The sequence below is a fragment of the Rhinopithecus roxellana genome, chromosome 8 (assembly GCF_007565055.1).
Source record: "Rhinopithecus roxellana isolate Shanxi Qingling chromosome 8, ASM756505v1, whole genome shotgun sequence".
NCBI classification, from domain to species: domain Eukaryota; kingdom Metazoa; phylum Chordata; class Mammalia; order Primates; family Cercopithecidae; genus Rhinopithecus; species Rhinopithecus roxellana.
Genome location: NC_044556.1, coordinates 101,917,815 through 101,932,307, shown reverse-complemented (window position 1 = coordinate 101,932,307; position 14,493 = coordinate 101,917,815). Strand labels below are relative to the sequence as shown.

General features: G+C 35.8%; 1 protein-coding gene across 4 annotated transcripts in view; it reads right to left on the bottom strand.

The window, feature by feature from the left end:
* RYR2 (ryanodine receptor 2) overlaps positions 1-14,493 on the bottom strand; it is a 793,619-nt gene that overhangs the window by 210,101 nt on the left and 569,025 nt on the right. For all 4 annotated transcript variants that reach the window (XM_030936088.1, XM_030936090.1, XM_030936089.1 and 1 more), the window contains exons 38-41: positions 13,613-13,813; positions 7,217-7,322; positions 5,294-5,437; positions 3,060-3,333 (exon numbers count right to left, since the gene is read on the bottom strand). In XM_030936088.1, the coding sequence (XP_030791948.1) occupies positions 3,060-3,333; positions 5,294-5,437; positions 7,217-7,322; positions 13,613-13,813 (725 nt within the window). The remainder of the gene's footprint in view (positions 1-3,059; positions 3,334-5,293; positions 5,438-7,216; positions 7,323-13,612; positions 13,814-14,493) is intronic.

Sequence of the window (14,493 nt, the reverse complement as noted above, 5' to 3'; positions counted from 1 at the left end):
GAGTATACATGAAGTCCAGGTACAAGTAATCTAACTCATTAAAATGGACATCCAGTTTCAAGAAACAGTATTAGGTGATACCTAAAATGTCTCATATTATCATTACTGCATTACATATTCTTGTAATATGTGTGTCAAGGTATTCCTAAGGGTCATAATGTTCAGGAGAAAGTATCTTTCACTGCAAATAAAGAGCTCTGTTGATTTCTGTTTTAACATAGATCAAATCAATGCCAAGAGTCTTTTCTATAAAACATTTTCTTGTCAGATCTACAGCAAGAATATAACATACAGCCTACAAGAAAACTGAAACTTCTCTTCAAATTAGTTCCCTTTAGTTGAATTTCTCACTTATTCATTTAGTCATATGCAAAACTTTAGTTACTCTGGCTATATCAAGAAAGTGGGATAGTATGATTTTTGTGTGTATATATGTGTATATATATGTATGTGTGTGTATATATGTGTGTGTGTGTGTATATATATATATATTTATTTTTTTTTTTCGAGATGGAGTCTCGCTCAGTCACCCAGTCTGAAGTGCAGTGGCGCCATCTCGGCTCACTGCAAGCTCCGCCTCCCGGGTTCACGCCATTCTCCTGCCTCAGCCTCCCAAGTAGCTGGGACTACAGGCACCCACCACTATGTCTGGCTAAGTTTTTTGTATTTTTAGCAGAGACGAGGTTTCATCGTGTTAGCCAGGATGGTCTCGATCTCCTGACCTTGTGATCCGCCCATCTTGGCCTCCCGAAGTGCTGGGATTACAGGCGTGAGCCACCGTGCCCGATCATATATATTATTTTTAATGAAGAGGGCTTTTAGATGGCATAGGTCAGAAAAGCTACTTGGTGCCCGAGTCTAATATGGGTCTGACTTATTTCATGCCAGAACAAACTAAGGTAAACAAAGGCAGCTTTTTCCTTTTTATTGTCTCATTCATTCAAATCTTTGAATGAAGTAACTTGATTTTAAAATCTCATTTGCTTTTAGTTTTAGGTAAATTAAATAGCAGTCAGGCTGTCATTTACTAAGAATCTCTCTTGTGTTAAATATTTTGAATACCATGAAAAGAAGCTTTTTGAGTTTTATCACTACTGAATGATTTACTTTTTAATGGCACATATTACTGTTGTGTGTTAAGAAAGAATGTGATCTCCATTTCCTGGAAGGTTTTCTTTTTCATTTGGTTAATTAAGATAACTTCTTATGAGAGGCTTCCTCGGGTTAGATTTAAATATTAGTACTCAAATAAGACCTAGCTATGCTCATAGACTTATAAAGACTATAATATTTGCCTTTCTCAATTGGCTTTTTTGCTTTCCCTTTCTGTCCCATTAGTACATTTATTTTCAGTGTGCAACAATTACCATGAATTTTTAATAGAACCTTTCAGTACATTTTTATAATTTTAAAATGACAATGGACGTATGGGGTAAAGCTCAGAGCAACATTTAAATAGTTAACCAAGTTTCTCATAAATCTTTTAGAAATAATTTATGCAAGTTGAAAAGTTGCAAATCCCCAAACTACACAAGCTTATTATTAATGATTGCTTAGATTTATACTCAATACAACTTATTGCATCCCATTCTTTTTCTCTAAATTCTGTTTTCTTCTCCCTAATGTATATATTAACATGTAGCATAAAAATTTTAGAAAGTCTTCCAATACTTAATACGTCCATGAGCAATATGCAATATTGTTTTCTGAGTTAAATGTATAGAAATGATATGAAACAATCTGTATCATTATACACTTGTTTTCTTCCCTCAGGATTATATCTGAGTTCTGTCAAAAAAAAAAAAAAAAAAAAAAAAAACCTTGTATTCTATTTTATTCATTTTTTTCAAAGAATTAACTCTAAGTTTCTTTGATCAATTTTATTGTTTCTTTTGGTCTATTTTATTCATGTAGCAGTTACCTTTATTATCTCCTTTTTAGCCTGATATCTATGTAACTACATTAGCTTTTTTTTCTGCTAAGTGTTTGTCTTCTCATCACTGTTTAACATCCTGTCTTCCAGAGTTCTACATTTTTATGTTTAGGTATTGTTCCTAATGAATATCATAGAGTTTACATAATTTTTATCTTTGTTATGATTTTGATTCCATCTTATTTTTCATTATTTTAAAAAAATATTTTAGATATTTAGGAGGTGCAAATGCAGATTTCTTAAATGCATATATTGTGTCATGGAGGAGTCTGGGTTTTTAGTGCAATACAGAAAAAAAAAGCCTGGGCTTCAGCTGTACCATTACCTGAGTAGTGAACACGACTCAATAGGTAATTTTTCCATCTTACTTTCAAATCCCCAAACTACACAAGCTTATTATTAATGATTGCTTAGATTTATACATGTATAAATCAGTAGTATACTCAATACAACTTATTGCATCCCATTCTTTTTCTCTAAATTCTGTTTTCTTCTCCCTAATGTATATATTAACATGTAGCATAAAAATTTTAGAAAGTCTTCCAATAAGGGTCTGTAAGTAAATATTCTGAAATGTCTTTGTTTTATCCTCACTCTTGAATACAGGACATTAACTTTAATGCCCAAATCCACATGAAATGCAAGCTCACGATGCTGAATTCTCAGAAAAGTTGTTCCTCCTACCCCTTCTTTTTCCAAGGCCCAGTAGATAAAGACAAGCTTCCTTATCATTTCCTGCTCATATTTCCCAGTACCCACTTTGGATTTCAATGTGATTTTTTATTTCTTTTTTCAATGTGTTAAATGCCACATAGACCTACGGATCAATGTGTTTTTATTGTCCTATGTTTTTATATATCATTGTAGATTACTATGAGACTTAAAAAAAAAAAAAAAACACTGAAAGATATTGGCTGTGTGCCACACTGTGAAATTAGTCTTGTTTCATCACTGAGCAATTTTCTAACTTAGCTTTTGTTTCTCTCTCTAGAAAAACAATTTAGTATAATGATCATATAATCCAGACAATACATTTTTATCAATGTAGCTACTGTATTACTATAGGGATAAAAATTAGAAAGAAAACATTTATAAGACAAAGGGTTGTAGTCGTTAAATAATTTACCCTAATCCACGAATCATAAGCTTCTCTTCTTCTTTGCCCATTCTCACACTCAGCAGGGACCGAATCTGACCAAGGGATGCCAGCAGGTTGATGGTGTCCTCCACGGACACACCATTTATCGTGTAGGTCTTTGGCAGCGCCCGAACAAGACCCCCAATGCCATCATACTGCCGATGGAGCAACACAAACATGGCCCTCACCAGCTCGGGGTCTTCAATGACAGACTCCTGAGCCCATCGGACCATGGTCTCAGAGATCAGCTGCTGCAGAGTGGCTGCAAAGTCGTTATGGATATTTTTTAAAAGAAAAATAAGAGAAGACAAATCAGTTGGACATTTTAAGTCCATATCCTGTACCCCCAAATTGGCATTTCTATTTGTACCAGACTTGAAAAGGCTCTAGATATTCTTTGAAGAAAATAACCTTCATTGGATGATACATATTTCAATACAGATCAGTTACAATCATGTGAGGATAAAACAATATACAAATCTTTCTTTAAAAATCATTCTTACAATTAAATAAGCTATAGTTACATCACTTTTTCAAAATTACTATTGGCAATTCATATGTAATTGAAGGTATGGTAATTAATATAAGGTGTCCTACTACTTTTATTTGTTTTGTTCTATTATTTTCTTCCCAGAAGGCCTGACATCATTTATCCCTATAAAGTTCAGACATTCAGAAAGCATCTGTTTATCCAATTGTCTCCTCAGTTGAGTCCTCTGCACTAGTGACTACATATAATTATGTTTTCACCTAAAGTTGTATCCATATTTGTCATTTAAAATGTCTTCAAAAGGATTTGATTGTGAATTTATATTAAACTGAAAAGTTACTACATAGAAAATTACTTTGCAATGTAACATGAAACATAGTAAATTTAAAAGCAATAGAAATGTCCAAATCTTTTCAAATAAACAGCAAAATTACCAAAATTAAGTGGGGTAACCAATTCGTGCACGATGAGGCACTTAATCCTAGCATTAATATGCTGACTGGTTTTCAAAATAGGCTGTTTTACTTTCATCTAGAAATTATTTAAGCAAAAACAAAAACTACCATTTTTAACCAAATACAAAATGCAAATAAAATGCCAATATAATCCCCTATATCTCAAAACCACACTGTCATTTTAGTCACTCAAGATTATAAACTTGATAATAATAGAAAGTGATTCATAAGAAACGTTGAACTCTGGCCATGCACAGTGGCTCACGCCTGTAATCCCAGCACTTTGGGAAGCCGAGGTGGGTGGACTGCTTGAGACCAGGAGTTCAACACCAGCCTGGCCAACATGGTAAAACTCAGTCTCTACTAAAAATATAAAAATTAGGTGTCTTGGTGCACGCCTATAATCCCAGCTACTTAGGAGACTGAGACAGGCAGGCAGAGGTTGCAGTAAGCCGAGAAGGCGCCACTGCACTCCAGCCTGGGTGATGGAGCGAGACTGTATGAAACTCTGATTTTAAAGAAAACTTGACTCAAATTTGTGACTGTGACATTGAAAAATAAATTTAGAAGTAACTGTATGAATAAAGGTTTTCTGTTGTAAGTTAGTAAGAAAAAAAAGTGCTGTAAAAGTTTTCATAAGTTTATTTTTTTTTTATTTCAGGGAAAGCTATTAAGAAACCATTGCTGCATCTTAAAATCAATGCAGTCTTAGAAGAGAAGTAAAAAGTAGGCTGGCTAGATCCCTCAGACCTACTCAGAGTGCTGTGCCCGAGGAACTCAGAGCCTAAGGGTGCTTGTTTGGTTGTAAGGAGTAGCAGCCATTATTCTTAAATAGGATATGGATCAACCAGAAGTGTATAACAGTTTAGGAAATATTTCAGAACCAAGATATAAAGACAATATCTGTTTAAATTTTAAGAAAAATGTTTAATTTGATGCAATAATATCTGAAAATCAACCTCATATTTAGATATGAAGGCTAAATTACCATACTTCCTTTTAACTTTCTCTTCATAATCTCTGATAAAATACCTAAATTTCTAGTTCTCTATGGAGACTATCCATCCTTATCATGCTGCTACCTCTCAGTCTGTTGCTAGACACATAGACTGATGCTGCTGTCTATTTCTGGGAGCTACAGGCATCTACTTAAGTCTGATTCTTGGAAGCTGCAAACTCAGTTATCTCACTGGCTCATCTAGTATAACATTCGTTTACAGGATGAGTTAAGTGTTAGCCGTTGGGTCATTTTGCCAGTGCCCTCTTAGACTGCTTACAGGACTTTTTGGAGTCACTCTCAACTGGTTTTTCTGCTTGCTTCTTCTTCAGGTATGTCACCTTTTCTACCAGGGATAGCAGACGCCCTCTAATTGTTAAATCACTGTTTCCATCCAGAGACCCATCTTCATCCAGCTCAATTCCTAGTATAAAAATACAGAGAGTCAGAAAAAAATATTTAAATAATACACTTGGGCAAATAATTCTGACGCCTTGCAATTTCTTTCATGCACAACTTAGAGCAATGTCCAAAACATCTGACATTAAGTTAAGCAATCTTGCTTACCAGCCCTCATAAATAACATTGACTTGTCAGCCTCTTTTCTTCCTCTCTCTTTTTGTTCTATTCCTGTGGGCTCAGGGCTACCACCCAGAACAAAATATAACACTGAGCAGAGACCAAAAAGACTCTCTTAGGGACAAAGCTCAGTCCTGCTATTTTGGCTGACCGCTGGTCATCTCGGACTCCAGATACTGTCTGCCTAGACTTACAGTCCAGTCCTGCCTAAATCACTCCCCCGGGACTTTAATTCTCCTCTCTTGCCTCCAAAAATTTTAGCAGTATTTTGGTTAGTTGAGAAACAGAGAGAACAGGCATAATTAGGTACCCTAAACCAGGGAATGCTTTATATCTGAAGCAATAATTCTAAAGTTTTAAAGTATTCCTGTATTTCTAGGTATACTAGAAATACAGGGATACTTGTAGAAAAAAAAATATATATATATACACACACACACACATTTCTATAAGGGATACTTGTAGAAATATATATATATATACACACACACACACAGATATACACACACATAGTATAATTTTCTGGGAGTCATTTAGTGGTACTTCATTCATAAACCAAATTAATATGCAAAGTGGTGTTTTTATTATCTTCATTAAAATAAGATAACCAAAGGTTAAACCAGTGGTATTATTTTTATCTATAACTTTCAAAACAGCTGGTTCATTTTCTTTCATTGAATCATCACACCTCATCTACACCACTGCATAAAGGAATAAAAACACACACATCCAGAATACCTAATCGATTCCATTTTTAAAGTTTTTAGAATAAAAGGAGGGGAGATTTCCCTGAACAGATCTGGATTACTGACACACAACTCAGTGTAGGGCTTCCATAGGCATTCACTAATTTCAAAAGATATAGTCTAAATTTTCCAAAAAGTACTCCCTCAACTGCTTTAAATACAACTGTTTGTGATCAAATTTCTTTCTTAAAAAAGAAAAAAAAAAAGCAGTTTCATTGAGGTTACTATAAACAAAACTGTACTTGTTTTATCTATGCAACATGAGCTTGGACATATGCGTGGGCTTGGACATACGCATCCATCTGTGAAACCATCACCACCAGGAACAGACATAAATCCATCACCTCTAAGTTTCTTAGTGCTTCTTTGTTTTTCTTTTGGGGCGGGGAGTTTGTTTGTTGTTGTTTTAAGAACACTTAACATGACATCTACCCTCTTAACAGAATTTTAAGTGCACAATACAGTACTGTGAACTAGAATCACCCTGTTGTGCCGTGGATCTCCAGAATTCATTCATCTTGTATAACTGAAACTTTGTACCCATTGACTAAACCAACCTTAACGTCCCTGCCACAGGCAACTGGACACATGTCCCCCTTCCCATTTCCTGCCACTAATGGAAAAAGGAAAAAGAGAGAAAGAATTTTGGTCATGTTCTGTTCAGTTTAACTGCCTCTCTGATTTCTCTATCCCTCAGGACTCCCCTCACAGGGACAGTTATTTTGCCATTTTGCCATAATAACAAATGTTTTTATATAACCTTCTAACAGGTACTGTGTGTATTCATGAACATATTTGCATGTACGCTTAATTTTGTCTCAGGATATATGGATTAAAAACACACAATTAATAAGAGCTTTTAATTAAAAAGACCTTACCACAATGCGTCATCAAATCTTCATGGAAATCCAATAGTTGGTCACGAATTTCTTCTGGACATGGACATTCACTTTTGTCATCCTTAAAATTGAGAAGCATATTGATCTGAAAGTTTGAAAAACAAGAAAGAGGAAGAAGGAGAAAGAAAAGAAAGGTGAATTCAAGAATGGCACAGCAGGACTGGGCGGAGTGGCTCACGCCGGTAACCTCAGCACTTTGGGAGGCTGAGGCGGGCAGATCATGAGGTCAGGAGTTCGAGACCAGCCTGGCCAACATGGTGAAAAACCATCTCTACTAAAAATACAAAAATTAGTTGGGTGTGGTGGTGCACCCGTGTAGTTCCAGCTACTTAGGAGGCTGAGGCAGGAGAATTGCTTGAACCTGGGAAGCGGAGGTCGCAGTGAGCCAAGATCATGCCACTACACTCCAGCCTGGGCGACAGAGTGAGACTTTGTCTCCAAAAAAAAAAACAAAACAAAAAAAAACCACAAACAAAACAAAGAATGGCATAGCAACGACCATAAAAGCAAAAATGCTCAAAATCTCTGATTGTTCATAAATTATTCCTCCACAGGTGTCCATCACACAATCCAACCAGTACTGCAGAATAAATCAAATCATTCATAGCATAACAAGCTGCAAAATAATTATATAATCTTTCTTCCTCTTTCTCAATTCCACAATATGTTAGACTCTTGTATACTTTAAGAATTCTTAACTAAGAGATCTAAAGGCTATTTTTAAAAAGTGTTGTATTATGCTTATCCTAAATTTCCATTATTTTCTAGCTAACATCTCTACTTTATAGAACATTTATTGAATATTTAAAAGAACTCTTTTTGAGAAGAACACAGGCACAAAGAAGGAAAGATACAATTGAAAAGTAACATTGGTTTGAGTATCCCTTATCTGAAATGCTTGGGCCCAGAAGTGTTTCAGATATAGGATTTTTTTTTTTTTCAGAGTTTGGAATACAATCATCCTTTAGAATCCACAGAGAATTGGTTCCAGGACCCTCCATAGAGACAAAAAGCCACAGATGATCAAGTCTCTTATATGAAATGGCACAGAAACTGCATATAACTTATGTATACCCTCTCACATATTTTAAATCATCTCTAAATTACTTATAATACCTAATACAGTGCTGACACATCACTTCATTTAAGTGGATTACACATAGTACTGGGTGTACAGCAAATTCAAGTTTTGTGTTTTGGAACTTTGTGGAATTTTTTTTGAATATTTTCAATATACAGTTGGTTGAATCCACAGATGCAGAATCCACAGATAGAGAGGACCAGCTCCATTTGCATACAAATGTGATATTTTGAGGATAGAACGCAAGTCTAAAAATGAAATTCACCTGTGTTTCATACACACCTTACACACATAGCCTGAAGGAAATTTTATAAAATATTTTAAATAACTTTCTGCATGAAATAAACTTTCTACTAAGTATTTACATGTAGACTTTTCCACTTGTGGTATCATGTCAGTGCTCCAAATGTTTTGGATTTTGGAGTATTCTGGGTTTTGAATTTTCATATTAGGTAAGGTTAATCTTTATAAGGGATAACTACGCTGCTGCTAACATTAATGGTTCAGTTAAACTGTGGGAAACTTTCTTCCATTTATGTTTGAACAATAATATTAAATTTATAAATTCAGAGAAAAAAGATGCTTTCCCATAATTTTTCTTTAAGAAACTATTTTAGATTTTCTTTTTGGCATTTATGTGATTTTTTTTCCCTAAACGTTTATCTTGATATAATTATAGATTTATAGGTTATTGTAAGAAATAATACAGAGAGACTTCAAGTACCCTTTATGCAGTTTCCCCAGTGGTAACACTCTGCAAAACTGTAGTACAATATCATAACCAGGATAGCAACTTTAGTGCAGTCAAAAGAGAGGATAATTCCTTTATCTCAAAGATCCCTCCTGTTACCCTTTCATGACCACACCCACATCCCTCTGTCTGCCCCTCATCCTTAAGTCATGGCAACCACAAATTTGTTTTCCATCTCTTTGGTTTTGTTATTGCCAGAATGTTACATAAATGGAATCATATACTGTGTATGCGTGTATTCCCATATGATCCTTTAAAAATATACATTTAATTGGCAAATATTAATTGTATGTATTTTTGGGGTACCATGTGATGTTTCAATACATGTATACATTGTAGAAAGATTAAATCAAGATAATTAACATATTCATCACCTCATTTACTTATCGTTATTTCAAAGGTGAGAAGAAAAATATCCCATATGATCACTTGATGTCAGCAGGGTGTGCCGTGGTAAGTGGTTTCATTCCTGGTATGGCTAATTTGTATCTTCTCTTTTATTCTTTGTCAGTTTTTTTACAGGTTTGTCAATTTTATTGTTATTTTTTAAATAACCAGCTTTTGGATCCATTTTTTCTATTGTCCTGTTTTCAGCTTCATTACTTTCTGTTGTTATCTACATTAGTGACTTCTGTCTGCTTGCTTTAGGTTTATTTTACTCATTGTTTTCAAAATTCTTGAAGTGGCAGGTTAGATTATTGATCTGAGTGGTTTCCACTTTTTAAATGTAAGCACTGAGTGCTATAAATTTCCCTCTTGGCCTTGCTTTAGCTGTGGCACAAATTTTCAAATGTGATGTGTCCAATTTCTTTCAGCTTAATGAATCTTTAAATTTCTCCCCAGACTTCCTCCTCAAACCACAGATTATTTAGAAGTGGGTCGTTTAGTATCTCTAAGACTTTGGAGATTTTCCAGTTACCTTTCTGTCACTGATTTCTAATTTGATTACAATGTGATTTAAAAAATGTGTATGATTTCAACATTTAAAATTTTCTTGAGGTTATTTTATGGCCCAGGATATGTTCCATCTTAGCAATATGTTTTACGGACACTTGAAAAGAGTGTGTACTTTGTTGTTGGGTGGAGTAGTCTACAAATCTTGATAGATCTATTATTTGATAATAGTGTGGAGTTTTCCCGTATCATAGCTGATTTTTCTGTTTAGCTGTTCTATCAACTGAGAGAGGAGTCTTGAAGTCTGCAATGATAACTTTGGATTTGTCTATTTCTTCTTACAGTTCTATCAGTTTTGCCTTCACATATTTTGCTCTATTGTTTAATTCGTATATATTTATCTTCTTGGTGGATTGACCATTGTGTATTATCCTTGTCTGTTGGTAATTTTCTGTGCTCTAAAGTCTACTTTATGTGACATAGCTACTCCTGCTTTATTTAAATATTTTAATAATACATATTCCTTTAACTTTTCCCTTTTAATCTGTATACATTATTACATTTGAAGTGAGTTTCTCATAGCAAGTATATAGTTGGATTGAGTTCTTTAAATTCTTTGCCAATTTCTTTTAATTGGTATATTTAGATTATTTATATTTGTGTAATTATTGATATGCTATGACTTCAGTCTGTCATTTCACCTGTGGTTTTGTTTGTTCTCTCTGATTGATTTTTACTGATTTGCTATGCATTACCTGAACAATATTTAGGATCCCATTTTGATTTATCTGTAGTACTTCTCAGGGTATCCCTTTGTACAGCTTTTCTAGTGCTTGCTCTGTGTACTACTTTATATACATACCTAACATATAGTCTACCGGTATTGACGGTGTACCACACGGTACAATGTCGACACCAGTAGACTTCAGTTTGAGTGAAGGATAGAAACCTTATCTCCCTTTATGTTCCTTCATTCTCCTCTGTTTATAATTTTTAAATATTCCTTATACATGCATTTAGAAACACATCAATTTTACGATTTTTGCTTCAACCATCAAACATAAATTAGAAAACTCCAGAGGAGAAGAAAATGCACTGTATTGACCATATTATAACATTTCCAGTGTTCTTTCTTCCTTTCTGAATTTTCCAAATTTCCTTCATTTTTCATTTTCCTTATATTTAAAAAATTCCTTTAGCATTCTTTTAGTGTAGGTCTGCTGCAGTCAAATTCTTAAAACTTCCTGCCATTTGAGAACATCTTTATTTCCCCTTCACTCCTTAAGAGTATTTTCTAGGTACACAGAACTCTGAGGTGATAGTCTCTTCTTTCAGCATTTGAAAATTGTTGTGCCACTTCCTTTTGCCCTCCATACTTTCAATGAGAAATCTGCTGTCACTCAAATTGTTTTTCCCTCTGTAGGTAGTGTCATTTCTTTAAAGACTCTGTCTTTAATTTTTTCAGACATTTGACTATGATGTGTCTCGGTATAGATTTGTGTTTATCCTATATGGAATTTACTCATCTTCTTGAATCTCTCACTTCATATCTTTTACTGAACTTGAAAAGTTTTCAGCCATTATTTTCTTCGGCTTTTTTCAGTTCACCCTCTTTCTCCTATCCTCTGAGACTCCAACATCGCAAATGTTAGATCTTTTGTTATATTCATCTTTTCTTCAAATGGAATAGTTGATATCACCCTCTCTTCAGTTCAGGGATTGTTTCTTCTTCTCCATTCTGCTTTTAAGCCCATTCATTGACTTTTAAAATTTCAGTGATTATATTTTTCAGATTTAAAATTTCCATTTGGTTCTTCGTTATGTATTTTGTTTCTCTGCTGCTGAGGCTTTCTATTTTTTTCCCCATTTTTGAAGGAATTACAGGGTGATTGCTTTCAAAACTTCGTCAGATAATTTTAACATCTTTGTTATCTCAGTGTTGGTGTTTATTGATTGGTTTTTTCACTCAAGTTTTTCTTGGTTCTTCACACACATGATTTTTAATTGAAATCTCAACATGTTGAGGATTGTGCTAGGAGCTCTGGGTCTTATTTATAACTCTGTTTTACCTGACTTCCTCTGACCCCATCCAGCAGGAGAAGGGCTTAGGGTACCTTATTGCTGCCAGGTGGGAGGGGAAGTCCATTTTCCCACTCAGCCTCCTTGGACATCTGGAGGAGGGGAGGGAGCCTGTTACCGGTGGGCAGGGGTAAAAAGTTCTGCTTCCTTACTAGACCTGTACTGATGTGACCCTTGCTAGAAAGGGTACGAGTCTTGTTACTTCTCCTTCCGTAACCTCTACTGATACTTTGGAAGAAATGGACCTTGCTACTACTCAGCAGGGATAAAGTCCCAGCTCTGTCCTCCACTGGGACACCTTGTTACAGCCTGGTGAGAGTGGAAGTCAAGGTTCCCCACTCGGCCTGTGCCCAGTGTGGGTGGGGAACAGTTTTCTCTGTGGTTCTTGGCTGCAGTAGTGCAGTAATTATCTAACACATTTCTGTCTTGCTAAGCTGCCCCTTTCCTGATCTTTTGTCTAGAGAGAGGAGGCTTTTGTTGCAGCTTTTCTTGTCTATGCCCGTTGGTGTTTCCTGGTTGCCGGCTTCTTTAGCTTCAAGTCTGGGATAGATGAGGCAAAAAGAAAACCCAAGGAACTCACCACCATGTTGTTCCTTGGGTCCTGAGTTCTGTAGTCAACCTCCTTTCATCTATCTTTCAGAGTCTTCTTATGCTGTCTTCTTTGTAATGTCCAAGGTTTTAGTTGTACTTAAAAGGAAGAATCGGGAAAAGCACGTGTACTCCATCTTTCCAGAAGCAGAAGTTTCCCAACAATAGTTTAACAGAGTTAATCTGGAAGAGGCTGGACCTGTTCTCTGCTCCATAAATGCTGTTTATAACAATTAAGAAAATTCCACAGCCCTTCCTCAAAGAAATTACATTCTGGTGAGAAAAAAATATTCCATAATTAGTCCCTATAAACACTTTCATTCTGAGCTACCCTGGATAGAGAAGAAAATGGTAAGGGTAAGAAATCAAAAAAGACATCTGTGAATTACATTGTTTAACCACCATCCCTACACCTTGGTAACTTCTCACACTCTGAGGCCCACCCTGAGGCAGATTCCAGAAAATTCATATCCTCAAACTAGCCCATTCTCTGATTCAGGCAGGTGCCCTTGGTTCTGTTGTACCCTCAGGAGGCCTGACTTTGGGGGTAAGCAATGAGAGGAAGAACCACAGACAGGTCATCAGTCTTCCGGCAACCAAGGTGGAAGAGACATGTGTTTCTTCTATGGAAAGCCTCCAGCATTGAGTCCTAGGAATCAAAAATTCCTATGAGTGGAAGATGATGAAGACCCATTTGTGGTTGAAATTTGCTCCTATTTGAAGAACTTCAGACTCCGGCATATCTTGGCCTTTTCAAAGAGTCCGTGATATACCTGATATCTTCTCATAAGTCCCTCTTTTGTTTAAACTAACCAAAGAAATTTTTTTGGTGAAACTAAGAATACTGACTAAATCAACTTGATAAGTTTAAACAGAACAAGGAAAACAAGACGTGTGACTTATGATACAATTTTGCAAGACACAGATCCTAAATGACTAAAAGCCAAAATAAATACAAAGAATTTTCATTTAATTTCTGTACCTGTTCTTGAGGTGGTGATCTAAATTCCTTTGTTTTCCTGGCTGTGAGTGCAGCTGACATGTTTAAGGCTTGCATAACTTCGTTGTACCGGAAACGTTGATTGTCTTGGAGCTTAGCTACAAAATCATCTGAAAAGGCTACAATGGCTTCTATCCGGTGCCGGACCTGGCAGTCACAGAGGTATTGAAGCAGTAGGCACATCTAAGAAGACCATCAAAAAGACGTCAAATTTAATTTATAAATCCTTTAATAATGTGTATCAAATCATGATCTGTGGTAAACATCCTTAGTTGCTTACTCTTCTCTCTTAGAAACAGAATCCTGATTTTGTATAGGCAGCAATGTGCTTGGTCCCAGGAGATGAAACATAATTTATCTAAGCAAAAATGGCAAATAAATGTCCCTTTAGTGGACGCTAATTGATATGGTCTGGTTATTTCTCCACCAAAATCTCATCTTGAGTTGTAATAACCCCACATGTCAAGGGTGGGGCTGGGTGGATATAACTGAATCATGAGGGTGTCTTCCCCCATGCTGTTCTTGTGGTAGTGAATATGATCTGATGGTTTTATAAATGGGAGTTCCCCTGCACATGCTCTCTTGCCTGCCGCCATGTAAGATGTGACTTTGCTCCTCATTTGCCTTTTGCCATGACTGTGAGGCCTCCCCAGCAATGTGGAACTGGGATTCAACTAAACCTTTTCCCTTTATAAATTACTCAGTCTCAGGTATATCTTTATTAACAGTGTGAGAACAGACTAATACACTTACTCTCACAACCTCCCTTTCAGCCACAGGGGCAATGGCCAACGAAATATATAAGGGAAACTTTGCTAAGGGTCTTCTGGGAAAGATATTCCATCAGTGATAAGAGACTAGAA